We start from the raw sequence: 23,265 nt of genomic DNA, 5'->3' as shown, positions 1-23,265 counted from the left end.
TTCTGGGATGCATTAACAGGTGTGTTGTGAGCAAGACACGAGAAGTCATTCTTCCGCTCTACTCTGCGCTAGTTAGACTTCAACTGGAGTATTGTGTCCAGTTCTGGGCCCTGCATTTCAAGAAAGATGTGGAGAAATTGGAGAGGGTCCAGAGAAGAGTAACAAGAATGATTAAAGACCTAGAGAACATGACCTATGAAGGAAGGCTGAAAGAATTGGGTTTGTTTAGTTTGGAAAAGAGAAGACTGAGAGGGGACATGATAGAAGTTTTCAGGTATCTAAAAGGGTGTCATAAGGAGGAGGGAGAAAACTTGTTCATCTTAGCCTCTAAGGATAGAACAAGAAGCAATGGGCTTAAACTGCAGCAAGGGAAGTTTAGGTTGGAGATTAAGAAAAAATTCCTAACTATCAGGGTGGTGAAACACTGGAATAAACTGCCTAGGGAGGTTGTGGAATCTCCATCTCTGGAGATATTTAAGAGAAGGTTAGATAAATGTCTATCAGGGATGGTCTAGACAGTATTTGGTCCTGCCATGCGGGCAGGGGACTGGACTCGATGACCTCTCGAGGTCCTGTCCAGTCCTAGAATCTATGAATCAAGCACTTACAAACGTCCGCAACAGGTCAGTAGAACACCCCCAACCCTCGATAATTACCGAAGCTGAGTGTGGCTCTCAAGTGACACAGCGGCAGCCCGTCTGCCAGTGGGGAACACAAGATGAATCTAGAGGGAGAGACCAGTCCTGAAGAGTCCCACCACCTCCGAACTTTCCCCCCCCTTATTTTATACATTAGTCAAGCAAGAAGTTTTCTTCTGATTATTGATTAACCAGGCACATCGTGCTCTTCTAAAATGCATGTATCAGCAACTTCAACACAATTCTTATCATGAAGGATGCAGGGTCAAGCTGCCCTTTCTGTGGCACCCAAAACCCCCTCCCCTCTTTCCTTGGTTAAGCTAAGCCTGCTGTCTTGTCTGCTTTTAGCAATAAGCCATAGTGGTTTCAGGCACTTTACTGGTTTGCCAAAATCTCCCCATACAAAATCACTTTACAAACATCATTAATTCTACAGACTATGAGGCAGATCAGGGCGAGAGTTCTGGAAGCTCGCTCTGTAACCACCCTTTGCGGCCAGTAGCACGGTGATTAGTTAAATGCTGGTTTAGTGCATGTGAGCAAAACTTCCTCTAATGGTAACCCTTTGCAACTATCAGCCTGGCACTCACTTGTGACTGGGACTCGATCTCCTGTGGACCTAAGGCACTCAGGACAAGCTTGACTTAGAGATACCATGTGGGATGGGGCATCCAGGCCTCACACCGGCAAGGCTCCAGGAGGTTAATGAGGGCCTGTGGATCCAGCTGGCCCCACCCTGCTACACTTGTAGCAGATGTCAGGAGTAGGGAGGAGAGGTAAAAGGAGGAAACCAGCTAAGTTTGGGGATGACCAGGAAGGGAAGCAGAGCTCTGCTTCTCCCTTGGTGAGGGAAGCCTGCTTTTAGCCAAGTGTCTGTGACAGCTTACTGCCAAGATGAGCCTCCTAATGCATGGGAGAACTGGGCCCAGGAAGACTGGCTAAACGGACTGGCTGCATGAAGAAAAGCCCTAAGTAGAAAGGTGGGGTCCTGCTGAAGATGTCTCAGACAACCCTGGTTTTGAATCTATAGCATTCCTTTATTTTTGGACTTCAGTACCCCAGAAGGGTGGGACTCAAGTGTGCCTTAGCAGGAAGGCTAAAGCATCACTGCCCTGGACCCTCGAGAGGTGACAGCTGACCATCGGAGACCCCACAACAAGGTTAGTAGTATCCCATTGGGCCACAAGGGGCACCACAGAGATAGGCCCTGTCACACAGTGATTTACAGTCTCCAGTCAAGACTTCTTCTAAAGGCTGTCCCCAGTCAAGATCACAGCTCGCTACATACTAACATCTGATGGAGTTGTTTCTTTAGCTGAAGTAATTGATATATGGATGGTGCTGTGAGGGGCGTCTGCACAGCTTCTGTCTGTGCTGTACCTGTTTTGTGGACACACACGTCAGCCACAGGCTGTAAATCCAGTCCCTGTCGCAAGCTCTACCTTCACTCTCTGTTTGTTTAAAGGTCTATTTTAAAGAACGAGCTCCTTGTAACAACAAGTCAGTAGTGACTAAAAATAGAGAAACTGGAAAAATCTATATCCCATGCCCACAATCTGTTCTCTTCACTAGTAATATGTTGGTTATTTTTGTCCCTCTCTCAAAGGTGAGGCTTTGCATTCTCCCCCGCCCAAGCAGAGCTTTCTAATTTAATATTTCATTGAGTTTGGGCTTAGTGAAAGCAAATGATTAATGGCCATGGCTAGAACCAGGCACAGTGGGAACAGGCAGACAAGTCTCTCAAAGTTACCCACTCCAACCCTGACAGCGGGAGTCTTGTTCACACCCCAGGCCTAAGCACAGACTGACAGCAGTGCTGCATCTGGTGCTTTTGTGATGTATTTATCTTTTATTCTTTTGGCATAGACACAAGATGATACTCTAACCAAGAGGGGCCTACATCCATGCTCTGGGAACAGAGATGGAAATTAATATGAACAAATTCATGCCATTATGCTGTATAACAAAAGATTTTGCATTCCATCCAAAGAAAATGAATCGCCAACCCCCAGGCCCTATTAGTAAAACTCCCCTCCGGCCCTGGGATAAGAGATCCCTCCATTCTGATTGACAGTCACCCATCATTGCCTGCTGGGCCCTCTCTGAAAAAAGCGAACTAAACCATTCCAAGCCAGGAATTGCAGATATGCTAGGAACACCTCATGGTCAATGGTATCTAAGGCAGTTGACAGATTTAATAAAATCAGAATGGATATCTTATTCTTATGTGTAAAGAAGTTCATTTGCAAACTGTGCTGGGATCTACCAACTTAAATTCATTTGTGACCTGACTCCTTAAGGTTCTGAGGGCCATCAACTTCACAGCTTCACTGGCCTCCCAAGGTGTTGAGGGTGTTTAACCTCGAAGGTTTGCGCCCCTTCATTGGAAGAACCCTCCACCCCCCACCCCAAAAACAAACAAACAAAGAGCTCACCCGACTCAGGATAAAAAGAGAAGTTCTAGACATGCCTGTTGGCCCCTGGATGGGTCTTTGTATAGACCTTTCAGACAGATTCATATAGTTTTGTAAAGCACAAAACTAAAGTGAGGCCATAAAATAGATCAGAGACATAGGTTAACCAGATTAGATAGAAGTCAAAGGTTACACTGGCAACACAGGGGTATCATTAACACCAAGCCATCCATATCACTTTAGTGCTCCCTGACTCGTTACAGCATGCTGCTAAAGACACTGGCTCTTTTCTCAAGCTCTGAGAGCAAATTCTTCAGGATTCAGAAACCTATCGGCCAGTCCTGTTACCATTGCAGTCACTAGCAAAACTCTCATTTCTCTTCAGTTTCTATTCCACTCAGAATGAGAGAAAACCTCCTTTCTGGACAAAGTAATGTTCTCATTCAAGAATGTGTTGGGCTATTGAAAGTAGCTTCCAGTATTGATTTCCACCTCTTCACCAATAAGGTTCCAACTTTTATAGGACATAATTAACTATTCCATTCTATATAGGTTTTTATAACTGAACGCTTAACCAACCACCTGGAGATCCATCTGTAGTATAGTGGAAACACGTTGAACTTGAAATGTTGTCCATAACACTGCATGCTGGAGACAGTAACTGTCATTAGCAATGAGATAGGATCTTGCACATGCTTTTGAAAGTGAAAGATAGGATGCAATTACCTCACTTCAATGATTAAATATTTAATCACAGCCTTTTCATCTAAGCCACTCTCTGTTTCGTGTGTTTCATGTAGCAGATTGGATAGATAATTTTATTGTCTACTTGTAGGTATTTTACTAGCTATGTAATTAAAAAGAACCTGTAAGATGGGCACACGTCTATTCTTTAATTGGTCCATGTTCTCAGAGTTTTGCATCAGTAAGGACTGCAGGATTTGGCCCAGATTGTAAATAATAGAACATTTCTTATGTAGCTGTGATGTCAGAGAATGGGAGGGGAAGTGGGAAACCAGCATCTATCACTGAGGAGAGATTGGTCTCCTGTGGATACCAAAGATTCAGTTGGTTCTGGCAGCTTAACCATTGATCATCCCACTGAGGAGAGGGAAGCAAAACTTGCCCCTTCTTCAATGCAGCAATCTAAGGGAAATTCTCCATGCAGTCCTCCCTCAGCGTTCTGCCCCAGATCTTTTCCCAGAGCTGTTTCTGCAGGAAGATTTAATTCAGGCAAATGGACATGTTTGATTCGATTTTTTAACAAGCTGTTGATGAGATCTCTCATAAGAGATGAAACTATCCCAAGAATCAGAGTTTGTTTCAGGTGCCAAGGTGCAAACACACAATAGACGTGAAACAAAGGACTGAAAGCACAAAACCTGAGGAATCACTACAAGAATGGGTGGGGAGGAGCCCTACACAGGGGCTGGCATGACTGATAATAGAAATCAAGTATCAGGGGGTAGCCGTGTTAGTCTGTATCTACAAAAACAACTCTATGCATCCGAAGAAGTGAGGTTTTTACTCACGAAAGCTTATGCCCAAATAAATCCGTTAGTCTTTAAGGTGCCACCAGACTCTTTGTTGTTTTTGATAATAGAAATGTCTCTGGAAAAGGAATATTACTAGATGGCTTCTAAAAGTGAGGAGGGGCTGAACTGAGGCAGATGTCCAGGGGATGAGGAGTGCCACACCCAGGAGCAATGGCAAAGTCTTGGCCACCCACTGCTTTAAAGTCTGATGGTGATCACAGCTATCCAAGAATGCCCCGAGTCACCCTCGTGGAGTCCTTCAGGACAGAAGCTGGGGTCAGGAAGAACGTGTTCCATAGGCGCCAACTCCGTGGGTGCTCCAGGACTGGAGCATACACGGGAAAAAAATAGTGGGTGCTCAGCACCCACTGGTGGCCCCACCGATCAGTTCCTCCCCTTGCAGCGCCTCCCGCCCTCCATGATCAGCTGTTCAGGAGGCGCTGGGGGAACGGGTGGAGTGAGGGTGGGGCACGCTCAGGGAAGGGAGCAGAACAAGACGGGAAGGGGTAGGGCGGGAAGAGGCGGAGTGGGGGTGGATTTGGGGGAAGGGGTGGAGCAGGGGCAGGACCTGGGGCAGAGTGGGGGTCAAGCACCTGCTGGGAAATGACAAAGTCAGCACCTGTGGCATGTTCCCTTCCTTACCGCAATCTGCCACTGGTCAGCTATAATAGTAATGAATTCTTTGCCTTCATCAGAAGCCTCAGATGCTAGTTAACTGCTGGAGGCTGAATATGTGACTAAATAGACCCATGGTGTGATTTAGCAGGGCAAATCCTAGGTTCTTATCTACATCTGTGCCTCCACTTACAGCTGGCTGCAGTGCCTTGTATTTCCAATGGCTTCCCCCATCTCAGCATCTTCTTTGCTCTCTTTTCAGAATTATACACACTGCAGGTGCATCTCTGCAAACGGGGCTGAAGGATCCGCCTCCCCTGGGACCTGTGGCACAAATTGCTTCCACCTCCTCTTACCCTTTGTTGTACTTTGCTGCCTGGCTGGAATCCTGGCAAGCACGTCGCACACACCATCCTTCATGCTCATCCTGAGGTAATGTAGGCGGGATTGTCACCACGCTCGGACCACGAGCTCTATCCGGCATCTCCCCCCTTCTGGAGAATACTCTGGAGCTGGGATGAGGAGGCTGAGTTTTGAAAACCCAAAACCATCGGTGGCTCAGATCTGAGAGCTATTTTATCCAAACCACAAACGTTCAGGGAGTGGCAGGCATGAGGGTTAAATTCAGAGCTCCCATCTTGGCACATCTCTATTATATTTATCCACATTTAACCATATATGTTGTTATTTATAGTGTGGCCATGCCTAGAGGTCCTAGTCAGGGGTCATGGCCCAGCATGCTAAGCCCTGTAAAAGTGAGGAAATGGAGCCCAGAGGGCTCACAGTCTAGGGTTATGACAAGACACTGCAGGTGGATAAGCAGACAAACAGGGACAGGGTGGGTGATAAGGTAACAACAAAGATGGGCCTGATTTGCATATGGGCCTGATTCTGATCCCCAATTGAATTTACAGCAGTGTAACCGCACTGGGGCTCACTTCCCGCTGCCTTGCACCTGATTTACCCTAGTGCAAATTAAGGGTAAAAGTGGGTGTAAAGTGATACCAGATCAGCGTGACAGCATTTCCCACATGCACTGTGCCCAGGTGTTAGTGAAGGCAGTGGAGGATCAGACCCACTGACTTCCCTGGAGTTATTGCTGTGCCATCCCTGACTATGTCTTGGCATCCATCATCTGTAGCTATCCTTATCTAAATCTGCTTCTGTCTTTCTCCTTGTTTCTCCCTGTCTTTCTTAAAGTGTCTCCATCTTTACACTATAGCAAATCACCAAGACAGAAGGGCAGGTAAGCATGCCATGTAGTTCCACCTTCGGCGCTTGGCCTACTAGCTCAGTTTGCCAGCGGGTATGGGAAGCCCTGTCATGTGTCTGAGCGTCAAATAGTGCTAGAAACGAAAAGCTGCTTTACACAAAGCAGGAGAAATCATTGGGACTGATGTTTGCCTCACGCAGACCCTTACGACAGGCTGTGCCTTGTGTTAGGAGTTCAGGCAGAGCACTTCTCACAGCAGGTTTTAGGTGCTCTTTGACTCCACAGGCTCTTCCCATCTCTTTAACCGAAGCAGCTAAATCCCTTGCAGAGTTAAAGAACAAGTCAACAACATTAGCCACCATGACGTGTACTGTGGGGGCACTTTTCAGTGCTGAGCAGCTGTCAATATTTCAACACCATTAACCTCCCAGGGATTGGGACATCCTTGGCTGGATCAATGAAACGGTTACTCTGTCTGTCATAGCCCATGGAAGTTGGGCTTTTCAGACTTTGTGACACCAGGGGCTACATTGGCAACTTGCTCGGAGCCAGAGGCCTGTACCTCACTCCCCTATAGATTTACAATAAAAAACAAATGGACGCCTCTATCATTTCAGCTTATAGTCTCATTCCTCAAAGGTTCTGAGGATTTTAGGCGCAGAAGAGACCATTATGATAATCTGGTCTGATTCCCTGCATAACATTGGCCACAGAATTTCACCCACTGATCCCTGCAGGGGAGGGAATTATTCTCTTCAGAAACTGCTTGTTGTTGGAATTCACTTAAGGCCAGCTCCGGCTCTCAATGAATTCAATGAGAGTCTTTTCGTTGACTTAGTGGGAGCTGCATTGGGCCCTTATTGTTGGAGTGGAAGGCTAGTCTTGTACTTTAAATACAGGACTGGGCATCTGGGCCTTAGTTGTATTCCCAGCCCTACCACAGTCTACCTGTATGACCCTGGCCATGTCAGTTAATTTCTCTTTGCCAAAGTTTTCCCATTTGTAAAATGAAGTAACAAGCTACTTTCCTTCCTCACAGCTTCATCATCAGAGGTTCTATAGAAATGCAATGTATCATATGTACCATTTTTACTCCCCAGCAAGACCCAGCTGCAGCTCACTGGCTTTGTCTGAATTTTTTTTACCAGTGAAATCTCCCCCATGACCTTGCTGTGACTCAGCCTCAGTTCCGTTTGCACAGTGGAAGAATGTTATTAGAATCATTGAAGTGTTGGACTGGAAGAGACCTCAATAGGACATTAGTTCAGTCCGCTGCACTCAAGGCAGGACTAATTATCTAGACCATCCCTGACAGGTGTTTGTCTAACCTGTTCTTAAAACCCTCCAATGATGGAGATTCCACAACCTCCGTAGGCAATTTATTCCAGTGCCTAACCACCCTGACAGGAAGCATTTCCTTACGTCCAACCTAAACCACCTTTGCTGCAATTTAAGCCCATTGCTTCTTGCCCTATCCTCAGAGGTTAAGGAGAACAGTGTTTCACCTTCCTTCTTGTAACAATCTTTTATGTACTTGAAAACTGTTATCATGTCTCCTCTCAGTCATCTCTTGTCCAGACTAAACAAATCCAGTTATTTCAACCTTTCCTCATAGGTCATGTTTTCTAGATTTTTAATCATTTTTGTTGCTTTCCTCTGGACTTTCCTCAATTTGTCCACATCTTTCCTAAAATGTGGTGTCACGAACTGGACACAATACTCCAGTTGAGACCTAATCCGTGCAGATTAGAGCGGAAGAATGACTTCTCGTGTCTTGCTCACAACAGACCTGTTTGAGGGATAGCTCAGTGGTTTGAGCATTGGCCTGTTAAACCCAGGGTTGTGAGTTCAATCCTTGAGGGGGCCACTTAGGGATCTGGGGCAAAATCAGTACTTGGGCCTGCTAGTGAAGGCAGGGGGCTGGACTTGATGACCTTTCAGGGTCCCTTCCCGTTCTAGGAGATAGGACATCTCCATTAATTTAATACATCCCAGAATCACGTTTGCTTTTTTTGCAACAGTGTTACACTGTTAACTCATATTTAGCTTGTGATTCACTCTAACCCCCAGATCCCTTTCCACAGTACTACTTTCTAGGCAGTTATTTCCCTTTCTGTATGTGTGCAACTGATTTTTCCTTCCTAAGTGGAGTACTTTGCATTTGTCCTTATTGAATTTCATCCTGTTTACTTCAGACCATTTCTCCAGTTTGTCCAGATTATTTTGAATTTTAATCCTATCCTCCAAACCACTTGCAACCCCTCACAGCTTGGTATCATCCACAAACTTTATAAGTGTCCTCTCTATACCATTATCTAAATCACTGATGAAGTTATTGAACAGAACCAGACCCAGAACTGATCCATGTGGTACCCCACTTGATATGCCCTTCCAGCTTGACTGTGAACCAACTCGCTGGAAATGGGTTTATTTATTAAGTGTTGTTACCTTTGAGCACCCAAATACATGCTAGGTGCCAAAATGAACATCGAAATATTTGGCCACCTGATACATCAGGAGATGCCCAAAATCCTAGCCTTGTCCTCTGCTAATACAGAGTATGTTAAACAAATGAATACTAGGAAATAACATGTTTTGAAAATATGTTAGAGTAAAGAGCAGTGAATTTTTGTAAAGAGCATATTGTAATTTTATAAAAAAATGGAGAGATTATGAGAACTAACCAAAACATCATGGCTGTGATACATCTAATGGAGCAAAGTCTGCCCTCAGTTACACACATACAAAGTTTGCATGGATGTAACAAAGGGCCATATTTGTTCCTATTTCTGTGTAGGGCAGGGGTTCTCAAACTGGAGGTCGGGACCCCTCAGGGGGTTGTGAGGTTATTACATGGGGGGTCGCGAGCTGTCAGCCTCCACCCCAAACCCCGCTTTGTCTCCAGCTTTTATAATGGTGTTAAATATATAAACAAGTGTTTTTAATTTATAAGGGGGGGGTCACACTCAGAGGCTTGCTATGTGAAAGTAGTCACCAGTAGAATAGTTTGAGAACCACTGGTCTAGGGGGATGTACTAATTCCTCTTTTGATTTTGCTTTTCAGGAGCGTTCAGCCTGAAGATAAGTCATTTGCTATTGGGATACAGTTCCTGCTGCTGAGAATTTTAGGTAAATTAAAATTCGTTGTTATGTAGCATTGAAAATTCATAAGATATTTTGAATTCACATGGATCAGATGGGACATCAATAGAGAAAGTCAGGTGCTACAAAAGAAGGGTATTGTTGATTCAGTAGATGTCACACTTTTTCTCACTTGTTGCTGAACCATTATTCCTAGCTATGGGGTGCGTGTTGCTGGTTGAAGTGCCTTTTAGATAAGCAGTAAAACCAAAGTCCTGATCATCTGTAGTCATTAAAGATCCCACAGCACTTTCTTCAAGAGATGGCATGTTTGGCCCTGGTGTTCTGGCCAAATTTCAATCTGTGAATTGCATCTGAAATTTCCCTTGTAATTTCCATTCTTTTTCCCTTACCTTCCTAGTAACACTACTGTCGTGCATTCCTGGCACAGACTGCCCCATTTCATCCCAGCATGGGATGGGGAAGAGACCTTTATACATAGCTTCTCTAAAGCACTTTGGGATCTTTCTCAAGAAATGACAGTGTCTAGGGGAAAATTATTCTTATTTGTGTCTTTGTTTGAATCATAGAATCATAGAAGATGAGGGTTGGAAGAGACCTCAGGAGGTCATCTAGTCCAACCCCCTGCTCAAAGCAGGACCAACCCCAACTAAATCATCCCAGTCAAGGCTTTGTCAAACCAGGCCTTAAAAACCTCTAATGATGAAGATTCCACCCATTCCAATGCTTCACCACCCTCCTAGTGAAATAGTTTTATCTAATACCCAACCTAGACCTCCCCCACTGCAACTTAAGACCGTTGCTCCTTGTTCTGTCATCTGCCACTGCTGAGAACAGTCTAGCTCCATCCTCTTTGGAACCCCCCTTCAGGTAGTTGAAGGCTACAATTTTTCCACATCCTTTCTGTAGTGGGGGGCCCAAAACTGGACGCAGTACTCCAGATGTGGCCTCACCAGTGCCAAATAGAGGGGAATAATCACTTCCCTCAATTTGCTCGCAATGCTCCTATTAATACAGTCCAATATGCAGTTAGGGAAACAAGGGCACACTGTTGACTCATATCCAGCTTCTCGTCCACTGTAATCCCCAGGTCCTTTTCTGCAGAACTGCTGCTTAGCCAGTTGGTCCTCAGTCTGTAGCAGTGCATGGGATTTTTCCGTCCTAAGTGCAGGACTCTGTAGTTGTCCTTGTTGACCTCATCAGATTTCTTATGGCCCAATCCGCAATTTTGTCTAGGTCTCTCTGTATCCTATCCCTACCCTCCAGCATATCTACCTCTCCCCCCAGCTTAGTGTCATCTGCGAACTTGCTGAACATCCATCCCATCATCCAGATCATTAATGAAGATGTTGAACAAAACCAGCCCAAGGACTGACCCCGGGGCACTCCGCTTGATACCAGCTGCCAACTAGACAGCAAAGTGTTGATCAGGGCAGGAGGGATATCTCAGTGGTTTGAACGTTGGCCTGCTAAACCCAGGGTTGTGAGTTCAATCCTTGAGAGGGCCACTTAGAGATCTGGGGCAAAAACAGTACTTGCTCCTGCTAGTGAAGGCAGGGGGCTGGACTTGATGACCTTTCAGGGTCCGTTCTAGGAGATGGGATATCTCCATTAATTTTTTTTTTTATTTTATTTTTTACCCATTGAGCCCAATGATCTAGCCAGCTTTCTATCCATCTTATAGTCCATTCATCCAATCCATACTTCTTTAACTTGCTGGCAAGAATACTGTAGGAGACCGTATCAAAAGCTTTACTAAAGTCAAGGTGGATCATGTCCACCACTTTCCCCATATCCACAGAGCCAGTTATCTCCTCATAGAAGGCAATCAGGTTGGTCAAGCATGACTTACCCTTGGTGAATCCATGTTGACTGTTCCTGATCACTTTCCTCTCCTCCAAGTGCTTCAAAATGGTTTTCTTGAGGACCTGCTCCATGATTTTTCCGGGGACTGAGGTTAGGCTGACCACTCTGTAGTTCCTTGGATTCTCCTTCTTCCCTTTTTTAAAGATGGGCACTATATTTGCCTTTTTCCAATCGTCCGGGACCTCCCCCAATTGCCACGAGTTTTCAAAGATAATGGCCAATGGCTCTGCAATCACATCCGTCAACTCCCTCAGCACCCTTGGATGCAGCGCATTCAGCCCCACGGACTTGTGCACGTCCAGCTTTTCTAAATAGTCCTTAACCTGTTCTTTCACCACTGAGAGCTGCTCACCTCCTCCCCATACTATGCTGCCCAGTGAGCAGTCTGGGAAATGACCGTGTCTGTGAAGACCAAAGCAAAAAAAGCATTGAGTACTTCAGCTTTGTCCACATCATCTGTCACTAGGTTGCCTCTGCCATTCAGTAAGGGTCCCACACTTTCCCTGATCTTTTTCTTGTTGCTAACATACCTGTAGAAACCCTTCTTGTTACCCTTCACATCCCTTCCTAGCTGCAACTCCAATTATGCTTTGGCCTTCCTGGTTACACCCCTGAATGCTCGAGCTATATTTTTATACCCCTCCCTAGTCATCTGTCCAAGTTTCCACTTCTTGTAAGATTCCTTTTTGTGTTTAAGCTCACCGAAGATTTCTCTGTTAAGCCAAGCTGGTCGCTTGCCATATTTGCTATTCTTTCTGCAGATTGGGATGGTTTGCTCCTGAGCCCTCAATAAGGCTTCTTTAAAATACAGCCAGCTCTCCTGGACTCCTTTCCCCCTCATATTAGCCTTCCAGGGGATCCTGCCCATCAGTTTTCTGAGGGAGTCAAAGTCTGCTTTTCTGAAGTCCAAGGTCCGTATTCTGCTGCTCTCCTTTCTTCCTTTTGTCAGGATCCCAAACTCGACCATCTCATGAGGTACATGTCAGAATGGCTCAAAATAGCGTTAAATTCAAATAATTGTTTTTCTTATGCAGAAATTAATTTTCACCTGGCAAACACTGCTATGTGTCCCAGAAGTCCTAACAATGCACATTTTCACACAATACAGAATGGAGAGGAAGAAGTGAGCCCGTAATTGCAATAATACCTGGATTGTGTGAATGTCTCTTATATAAAAACAACAGATAAAAAACCCATCACATTTGGTCCAACCCTAGCCAATGCAGGATTGTTCCTTAAAGTGGTATTTAACAAGCCTGTAGCTGCCTATAACATCATGGTTTTAGCTATGTTGCAAACCATGGCTGTTCTGCAAGAACAGACCAGATGGAATTAAGTCTAGCCTGGTAGAACTGCAGGTTTGGGGCCTTGATGTCTCATTCCATTCTCAACTATAGTAACTTTTAGGCAGCAAGTACCTGAACAGCCACTCCAGGCGTTGGAGGATGTTTCTGCTAACTGGTTAAGGCATTTTCTAGTGTCTGGCCCATAGACAACTTGTGCCTCCTGATACTGGGGGGGACACAATATAAAGGGGGGGGACACGTGACCGCCCCATATGTTGCCTCTGGGAGGAACTTCCAGCCCCACCTCCCTGGGCCAAGGCAGACAATCCCAACAGCTCCTGGGAGGCTAGGGCCACAGGGGTGGGGACCGCATGCCCCTGGGCCTGGCTGGAGGCCCAGGGAGACTCACAGCACCAGGGTCTCCCTGGAGCTCGTGGACACCTCAGCAGGGGAAGCACAGGCAATGTCCCTACCTCCAGCTGAGCAGAGGCCAGGGAACCTGCTCCTGGCACCATCTCCAGTGACCACCCGCCTTGCGTCCAGCCCAGGACTGCCATGTTCTCCTCACTTCACCAGAGTGATCTGCTGCGGTGAGGGGGGCGGGGCTCTGTCCTTCTCCCACTGCGCCTCCCCCCGGCACATTCCAGCTCACTCACCCACTTTCCCTGGCAGCCAGGCCTGGGCAGGAAACGGAGGGGGCGGGACAGAGCCACTTCTCATACCAGCTCATGGTGGCTGCTCCAGGTCACTGCCTCTGTGCAGCACAGCAGCTGGCTGAAAGAGATCCCGGCTAGGGAGGTGGCAGCAGTGGCCCGCCCCCCTCTGCTCCCCACCTGGGCCCAATTGCTAGGGTCAGGGGCCAAGTAAGCCAGAAACATGCCGTGGTGGGGGAGGGGAGCGCTCCGGCTCGCTTGGCCCCTGTCCCCAGCAGTGGAGCCTGGGCAGGGAGCAGAGGGGTCAGGCCACCACCGCCTCTCCAGCAGGGTTCTCGCAGGCAGCCGCTGTGCTGCACAGAGCAGTGACCTGGAGTGGCCACCCTCAGCCGGCATGAGAAGCAGCTCCATTCACCCCTTCCACTCCCCACCCGGGCCCAGCTGCCAGGGACAAGGGCTGAGCATGCTAGGGGGCAAGTTCATCAGGAGAAGGACAGAGCCCCTCTCCTTCCCTGCTCCCAGGCAGGCCAAGCACAAATTGGGGCGGGGATGGCACTTGACCCGCATGCCCCCCTATGTGTCGCCTATGCCAGGAAGACACCAGCCAGGCCACCCGCCATTCTGAAATCAGTTGATTGTGGTTTTGAAAAATGGTATGATGGGGTCTGCCCTAACAGAAAGAACTGCTTCTCATTTGACAAACCAAGTGCCCTGTGCTTGTTTTCCAGCCTGGATGCCAGGACCGGTGCTTTACGGCAGTGCCATCGACACAACCTGCATCCTGTGGGAAAAGAAGTGCAAGAAGAACGCAGCTTGCAGATACTACGACAACGATCTCTTCAGACAAAGGTACGGCCCTGTGAGGCTCCATCAGATACCGCTTGTCCTGAGTGTTTGTCTACATTACAGGGGCTACAGTGGCAGAGCTACGGCCCCATAGTTATGCCACTGTAACCCTGAAGCGTAGACACACACTACAGCAACGAAAGGGTTTTTTCCACCACAGTAGTAACTCCGCCTCCCCAAGCAGTGGTAACTAGGCAACGGAAGCATTCTTCCATTGATCTTCCCGTGTCTACACTGGGGGGGTTCGGTCGGTGTAGCTATGGCACTCAGGCGTATGCATTTTTCACACACCCCTGAGCACCGTTGCTATGTCAACCTGACACCTCCTCATCAATTATTGGGGGTGGACCACATCCACCCTGACTAAATTGGCCTTCTGCATTGGTTCTCCACATGTAAGGTAACTCCCTTTTCTTCATGTGCCAATATATATTTATGCCTGTATCTGTAATTTTCACTCCATGCATCTGAAGAAGTGGCGGTTTTTTTACCCACGAAAGCTTATGCCCAAATAAATCGGTTAGTCTTTACGATGCCACCGGACTCCTCATTGTTTTTGTAGCTTTTAAGTGTAGACCAGGCCACATTTCTTATCGTACACTGGTGGCGTCTTTAAAAGAACATTGAGGAATCTGCTCGGAAAATAAGGTGATGAACATGGGACGGATGGATGGATGGATAGACTGGAAAGTGGCATCATGAGATTTGCTAGCCAGACTTCCTACTCTGCTGCAGTGATGTGCAGTTAATATCTTATTAAAGAGCTCTCACAGAAACATCCCCACTTTTCCTGCCACAACCCCGGGTACAGTGAGGTACATGTACTGGCAGAGATATGGGGTAAAGGGCTGGGCCATCTGGTGATTTGTTTTTCCCTTTAAATAAAGACACTTTCTCCAAATGCCAGGAGGCAGCACTGCCCAGCAGACAGACTTCTAATCAGCTGTACTTGTTGCAAAACTTTGTATTTACTACCTGAAAAATGCTGTAAGTGTGGAGCACCGTGCTCCGCTTAAAGGGGGGCAAAGGGTTTTCATGGGGCTCCGGGGTATTCTCCACAGGACAGTTTATTGAAATTACCTCACACATGGTGCAATCCTCTGGCAAAAAAACAAGTTCCTCCGTAGAATATGTATGAGCCCCTGGAGATCCCTCCTCTCTGTCAGGGATAATATAACAGTATCCAGAGATGGAATGACACCACCAGATGCAGGGAAGTCATCCCAAACCTCTCTACCAGGGACTGCACTGGCACTGCTCAGCTGAGGAAGGGCTACAGAATCATTAGGAGGTTGGAAGACACCTCTAACTGGTTGCTTACATTGAGAAGGATTTGCTATTGGCATGAGCAAGTGCTATTCAGCCTGGGTGCAGAGGCATATTCCATTTTATTTTCCAAACCTTTGCACCAGGAAAGCTATTACTGAGCTCAGGATTCAGCCGACATTTTCTTTTGCCCCTGACGCATGCAGATTTCCTACCCATTGATAGGTGATACTCGCCTTCCCTATTCATTGACTGACTGAAAAAGCTCTTGACCTAAACTCCACGCTCATTTGATGCATGTCCTGAGGCTTGGTGATTGATAGATGCTGTACCCTGAAACTTTGCACCTTACCTTATTACCTTGTCCTTTTGTGTTTCTGTACCTTAGATTCCTTGGGCTCCAGTTTTTCTTTGAAGTGGGAGCTTTTCTGTGCTTCGTGGCTGTGTTCATCATTCTCAGACGACAAGAGAGGGAAACCAGGAATGCCGCAGAGCCAAAGACAATCCCAGAGAAAGAGAAGCTGGCAGAAAAGTCAAGCAAAAACCTAGACTCCAAAGTCTAACTCAGAGAACGTGAATCACATTCCATATCTGCTGCCCAGGGAAGCACACGGATTGTATTTTACTGTTACTGTGAAGGATGGATGCTTGGGATGAGACTGAACAGGAGATAAGCTTATTTATTTCCTGTCTTTATCTTTGACAGCTACAGCTTTTGTTCTTTCGTCTTCTTTTTTTATCTGCTAGTTTACATCTACCCATGCTTGAGTGGTGCCTCGTGAGCTTGTTTGATTGAGTTAATCCCTTTGGACATTGCAGCCTTATAGAGTTATATCTTCCTAAGCATTCATTCAGCTGGCAATCTGGATGATGCCAGCACTCTAAGCACTAATACCTACAGCTGAATTGTTTTTATAAAGGGTTTTGTACAGTACACAAATGTCTCTATGTATCCAAGTACAGTATTCTGTACTTGGCCATAAACACCAATTATCACAGCACTAGGGTACCTTCTTCTCTTCTTGTTACATTATTAGATGGCCTCGGGACCTCTGAAAACCTGGTCCTATTCGCACTGACATGACTAGGAGTGATGCTGTGCTAGATATATGGTTGTAAGGGCTGGCTGATATACTGAAGCTCTTGTGTTGGTTGAAAGAGAGGCTGCATGTGCACGGGGTGACCAGCTAGTTGGGAGGGAAAAGAAGTGGTACTGGGAGGAAAGGGTAGCAAGGTTGGACTGTAATGGGGTGTACCGGCCCTTTAAGCCTAAGGGGTCTAGAAGGCCACATTCCAGGGATCTGGTAAAGAACATAAGAACAGATTTAAAGAATCCTTATTGCGGTTGCAGGAACAAACCATCCCGATGTGTAGAAAGAATAGTAAATATGGCAGGCGACCAGCTTGGCTTAACAGTGAAATCCTTGCTGACCTTAAACGCAAAAAAGAAGCTTACAAGAAGTGGAAGATTGGACAAATGACCAGGGAGGAGTATAAAAATATTGCTCAGGCATGCAAGAGTGAAATCAGGAAGGCCAAATCACACTTGGAGTTGCAGCTAGCAAGAGATGTTAAGAGTAACAAGAAGGGTTTCTTCAGGTATGTTAGCAACAAGAAGAAAGTCAAGGAAAGTGTGGGCCCCTTACTGAATGAGGGAGGCAACCTAGTGACAGAGGATGTGGAAAAAGCTAATGTACTCAATGCTTTTTTTGCCTCTGTCTTCACAAACAAGGTCAGCTCCCAAACTGCTGGACTGGGCAGCACAGTGTGGGGAGGAGGACCGGCCCTCCATGGAGAAAGAAGTGGTTCGGGACTATTTAGAAAAAGTGGATGAGCACAAATCCATGGGGCCAGATGCGCTGCATCAGAGGGTGCTAAAGGAGTTGGCGGATGAGATTGCAGAGCCATTGGCCATCATCTTTGAAAACTCATGGCGATCGGGGGAGGTCCTGGATGACTGGAAAAAGGCTAATGTAGTTCCCATCTTTAAAAAAGGGAAGGAGGAGGATCCGGGGAACTACAGGCCAGTCAGCCTCACCTCAGTCCCTGGAAAAATCATGGAGCAGGTCCTCAAGGAATCAATTATGAAACACTTAGAGGAGAGGAAAGTGATCAGGAACAGTCAGCATAGATTCACCAAGGGGAAGTCGTGCCTGACTAACTTAATTGCCTTCTATGATGAGATAACTGGCTCTGTAGATGAGGGGAAAGCAGTGGATGTGTTATTCCTTGACTTTAGCAAAGCTTTTGATACGGTCTCCCACAGTATTCTTGCCACCAAGTTAAAGAAGTATGGGCTAGATGAAGGGACTGTAAGGTGGATAGAAAGCTGGCTAGATCGTCGGGCTCAACGGATAGTGATCAATGGCTCCATGTCTAGTTGGCAGCTGGTTTCAAGCGGAGTGCCCCAAGGGTCGGTCCTGGGGCTGATTTTGTTTAATATCTTTATTAATGATCTGGAGGACGGTGTGGACTGCACTCTCAGCAAGTTTGCCAATGACACTAAACTGGGAGGCGTGGTAGATACACTAGAGGGTAGGGATCGGATACAGAGGGACCTAGACAAATTAGAGGATTGAGCCAAAAAAAACCTGATGAGGTTCAACAAGGACAAGTGCAGAGTCCTGCACTTAGGACGGAAGAATCCTATGCACTGCTACAGACTAGGGACCGAATGGTTAGGTAGCAGTTCTGCAGAAAAGGACCTAGGGGTCACAGTGGACGAGAAGCTGGATATGAGTCAACAGTGTGCTCTTTTTGCCAAGAAGGCTAACGGCATTTTGGGCTGTATAAGTAGGGGCATTGCCAGCAGATCGAGGAACATGATTCCCCTTTACTCCAGATGAGGCCTCACCAATGTCAAATACTGTGTCCAGTTTTGGGCCCCACACTACAAGAAGGATGTGGAAAAATTGGAAAGAGTCCAGCGGAGGGCAACAAAAATTATTAGGGGTCTGGAGCACAACTTATGAGGAGAGGCTGAGGGAACTGGGATTGTTTAGTCTCCAGCAGAGAAGAATGAGGGGGGATTTGATAGCTGCTTTCAACTACCTGAAGGGGGGTTCCAAAGAGGATGGAGCTCGGCTGTTCTCAGTGGTACCAGATGACAGAACAAGGAGCAATAGTCTCAAGTTGCATTGGGGGAGGTCTAGGTTGGATATTAGGAAAAGCTATTTCACCAGGAGGGTGGTGAAGCACTGGAATGGGTTACCTAGGGCAGTGGTGGAATCTCCATCCTTAGAGGTATTTAAGGCCCGGCTTGACAAAGCCCTGGCTGGGATGATTTAGTTGGGAATTGGTCCTGCTTTGAGCAGGGGATTGGACTAGATGATCTCCCGAGGTCTCTTCCACCCCTAATCTTCTATGATTCTATGAAATAACTGGATACACTGCAAGGCACTGCAGAAACATACATGACAGTTCCATGAGGGATGGAGGACAGTGAGGTAGAGCAGGAGTCAGAAGATCTGCTCCCAATTCTGACACTGACTTCCTCAGGGCCCTTTAGCAAATCACTTGACATTGCTGTGCTTCAGTTTCTCCTTTTTGAAAATGGGACTTAGTACAATATGAAAAAAAAACAACCCAGAGCCACATATAGCTGCATCATTACACTGTGCACCATAGACATGCAAACCTTCACAATGACAGCAGGGCCAGAACGCAGAGTCAGTAGGGCACTTCCGAACGTCTCCTCCATTATAAAACACTTTGAAGTCCTTGGCAGTGTAAATGCAAAGTTTTTATTTCTGAAAGTTCCCCTGATTAAGGCAGCTGTTCACTAATCCTCCTGATTACCAAACAGTTGCTGAAAATGAGCTGATTGTGCTGTTTGTGGGGCGGGGGGGGGACACAACGCACACAGCCGTTTATCTTGTGATATTCATTACAAATTGCACATGCACTAATAAAGAGCGAGCCCATTTGCACTCCCTAGAATCTGCCGTTCTATTTCTGACAATGGATGGACTGAACAACCCCCCAGCCATTCAGCGGGAACAATGGGAAATCTTGCTGGGCTTGTGAACGAGCTGAATGCAAACCGCGGGAATGGCCTGACTCTTTTGTAACAGTCAAGCGTTGGCTTCTTGCCACTGCTGGCTCAAGGGATGGGCAGCTATTTTCCCACTTTGAAAGCTCTTATCGGATCATACAGAGATTTTTTTCCCAGCCAAGGCCCAAACTGGTGCAGCATGAGCTCTTCCTTCCCTCATTACCTCTCCATTAGAAGAAGGCTTCCTGCTGATAAGGAATCAGCGACAATTGGGAACAGCTGGGCTCAGCTCGGTGGTCAATGTAAACAGCCATTATTATGTTTTTGCTGTTGTAATATCAAGAGCTGGAACTGCAATTGCTATAAACGTAAATAAAGTCATCTTCTCCCCCCACACTCCAAACGAAAACTACAGGGGGCTTGACTTGTGAGGAGAGATTAAGAAAATTAAGTACGGAAGGGGTAGCACCACCAACTTGCTAACAGAGAGGAGACAGATAACAAGATGCAGATATGTGAAGGGTGTAGGGTGGGTAAGGCAAATCGGGGTGTCCGCTCCGGGTGCTGTGCTTTGGGGTGCCCCGCGGGCCAGTGCGATTGGCCAGCGTGGTCGGTCCCAGAGACCCGGTGCAGCAATTCCCCCACCCCGACTGGAGCACTGAGCCGCCGTGGCGCTATGGCCAACAATAGCCCTGTGGTAGGCACCGGCAACTGCCAGCAGCAACAGATGGGCCAGCACCAGGCCGGATCTGTCCTGCCAGCCCAACTGCCGATGCAGAGCGGGGTCCCCAAGCCGGCAGGAGCTGATTTGCAGTGGTGCTGGAACATTTTTAATAGTGGGGGTGCTGAAAGCCAGCTGTCCACACACACACACACACACACACCCAGCTGAGGCCAGGAGCAAAACCCTGGGCGTGCGGGGCCGGCAGCCGGGACCCCGGGGTGCTGCAGTGCCCCCCACACCCCTAGTTCCTGAGCCTATGCTGATTTGTCCCAGGCCCCGCACCCGCCTAGGGATGGCCCTGCCAAGGGACGAGCGGGTGTGTTTAATATGGTACAGGGGGATGCACATGGGAGGAATGGGATGAAAGGAAACAAAGGAAAATATAACAGCAAGGAAAACTTCCTAGTGCTGAAGGCTATGGCTGAGGAAGCTCCATCCCCAGTTATTTAAAATAGCTTTTAGAAACCATTGGAGAACACAGTGTAGGCAACAATCATGAATTGCAAAGGGAGAGGTGATATGAACCAAGCCCGTTTCTGGGGTAACTCCATTGACTTCCATAAGCCTGGCCCCCTTTGTATTCTAGGCAGGCTAAAGGAGAACAATGAGAGCAGGGATAATGGAGCAAAAATGGGCTTGGCAATGCGCTTCCTGCACAGCCTGCGTTTTCTGTGCAGCACTCTGCAGGAGCAGGGCTGGCTGCTTGCAAAGACCGGCTGCGGTGGTGGGGCCTGTGAGAACGTGCCAGCTTCTCAGAGATGAGAAAGGAGAAACACAACAGGAGGGAAAACTACTTCCTGGTTAAAAGGGAATGAAATACAGCAATTAGCAGCCAGCTGCAAAATGGTCGCTTAGGGCCACAGAGAGGCATGCTGGGAAAGGGTTCCTCTCAGAAGGTGTTACTGAATAGTGCAAAACAGTGAATGATGAGAGCAGCAAATTCACTAAATGCACTAAGTGAATTATTAAATATCGCATAAGATAGCTTAGCATAGTACTCGCCAGCTGTCCCTAGAGTCCTGGCACCCAGTGAGTCCTGGCACCCAGAGCAAGTGCCTGCACTCTTCACAAATGCGCCATTTAGTGTGAATGTGATACTAAAACTGATCGTAAAGCTTGCTAAACAGCCACTGGCTTTGGTGTGTGTCTGTCTCCTAGAGTCAGGAAGGAATCCAGGCATTTTTAAAGCTGGGATCCACTTCTGTAGCTAAACATAATGCTTTTTTCCGGTGGAAGAGAGGAAAGATAAAAAAACAAACATGATGAGGGGTATGGAACGGCTTCCATATGAGGAGAGATTAATAAGACTGGGACTTTTCATCTTGGAAAAGAGACGACTAAGGGGGGATACGATAGAGGTCTATAAAATCATGACTGGTGTGGAGAAAGTAAATAAGGAAGTGTTATTTACTCCTCATAACACAAGAACTAGGGGACACCAAATGAAATTAATAGTCAGCAAGTTTAAAACAAAAGGCAGTATTTCTTCACACAATGCACAGTCAACCTGTGGAACTCCTTGCCAGAGGAGGTTGTGAAGGCCAAGACTATAACAAAGATAAAAAGAACTAGATAAGTTCATGGAGGATAGGTCCATCAATGGCTATTAGCCAGGATGGGCTGGGATGGTGCCCCTAGACTCTGTTTGCCAGAAGCTGGAAATGGGTGACAGGGAATGAATCACTTGATGATGACCTGTGCTGTTCATTCCCTATGGGGCACCTGGCATTGGCCACTGTCGGCAGACAGGATACTGGGCTAGATGGACCTTTGGTCTGACCCAGTCTGGCCGTTCTTATGTACTTTCAAACATCTTAATATTCTCTGGGTCTGTTTATCTCCTGCTACTTCTCTCTCCCTGCAGTGCTCCCAACCACCTCCCTCTGAGAATCAACGTCCCAGTGATTTTCCTGCTCATAAAAAGTTAAGCCCACATCCACTCCCACAATGTCAAAAACCCCATGTGGCTTTGGTAACCAGTCACACAGTGCAAACAAAGCTCATATCACACATATTTTAAGTGGACACCATGCAAACAGCTCATGAACAACCCACCCGCTGAAGTTTGCTTGCACAAAATATTCGTCAAACAGTTATGAATAGGGAAGAGATATAGAAAAAATCACAATCTGTTCAGAGACAATTCATGAACAGGAAAAAAGCTAAATGTGAGGAGATCAGACATTCTATTCCCTGGGTTCTACCTGGGGGCAGGGTTGCGACTGTGAGGAGGATCACAAACAAGCTGTCACAGAAAACATATAAAACAAATAAAAGGTCTAAACATGGACTAAATGCCCCAGAAGTCACCCATCAGTCCTGGCAAGTTCAAGTCCTTCCAACCCTTCAGCAGGGTTGGGTCCCCCCCATCAAGGTTCCTTCCCCACTCTGAACTTTAGGGTAGAGATGTGGGGACCTGCATGAAAACCTCTAAGCTTAACTACCAGCTTAGATCTGCTTTTGCTGCCACCACCCAAATAGTTTGAGTCATTTGGGAAACTTTGTCTTCCCCCCCAAAACCTTTCCCTCTCTGGTTAGCCTTGAGAGACTCCTCCACCAATTCCCTGGTGAACACCGATCCAAACCCCTTGGATCTTAAGACAAGGAGGAATTAATCATTCCCTCCCTTCCCTTTCCCCCCACCAATTCCTGGTGAGTCCAGATCCAATCCCCTTGGATCTTAAAACAAGGAAAAATCAATCAGGTTCTTAAAAAGAAGGCTTTTAATTAAAGAAAGAAAGGTAAAAATCATCTCTGGAAAATCAGGATGGAAAATAACTTTACTGGGTAATCAGATTCAAAGAGCCCAGAGGAACCCCCTCTAGCCTTAGGTTCAAAGTTACAGCAAACAGAGGTAAACCCTCTAGCAAAAGGTACATTTACAAGTTGAGAAAACAAAGATAAACCTAACACGCCTTGCCTGGCTGTTACTTACAAGTCTGAAATATGAGAGACTTGTTCAGAAGATTTGGAGAGCATGGGTTGATGTCTGGTCCCTCTTAGTCCCAAGAGCGAACAACCCCCAAAACAAAGAGCACAAACAAAAGCCTTCCCCCCACCAAGATTTGAAAGTATCTTGTCCCCTTATTGGTCCTTTGGGTCAGGTGTCAGCC

The 23,265-nt window shown here is 46.8% G+C and overlaps 1 protein-coding gene across 3 annotated transcripts in view; it reads left to right on the top strand.

The window, feature by feature from the left end:
* The window catches only part of SLCO2B1 (solute carrier organic anion transporter family member 2B1), a 99,289-nt gene extending 82,854 nt beyond the window's left edge, over positions 1-16,435 (top strand). For all 3 annotated transcript variants that reach the window (XM_034759315.1, XM_034759317.1, XM_034759316.1), the window contains 4 exons: positions 5,465-5,634; positions 9,480-9,544; positions 14,051-14,171; positions 15,823-16,435. In XM_034759315.1, the coding sequence (XP_034615206.1) occupies positions 5,465-5,634; positions 9,480-9,544; positions 14,051-14,171; positions 15,823-15,997 (531 nt within the window). In that variant the 3' untranslated portion in view covers positions 15,998-16,435. The remainder of the gene's footprint in view (positions 1-5,464; positions 5,635-9,479; positions 9,545-14,050; positions 14,172-15,822) is intronic.
* Positions 16,436-23,265: the final 6,830 nt, after the last annotated feature.

Source organism: Trachemys scripta, chromosome 1 (genome assembly GCF_013100865.1).
Source record: "Trachemys scripta elegans isolate TJP31775 chromosome 1, CAS_Tse_1.0, whole genome shotgun sequence".
Lineage (NCBI taxonomy): Eukaryota > Metazoa > Chordata > Testudines > Emydidae > Trachemys > Trachemys scripta.
This window is presented reverse-complemented; position numbering and strand designations above follow the sequence as displayed.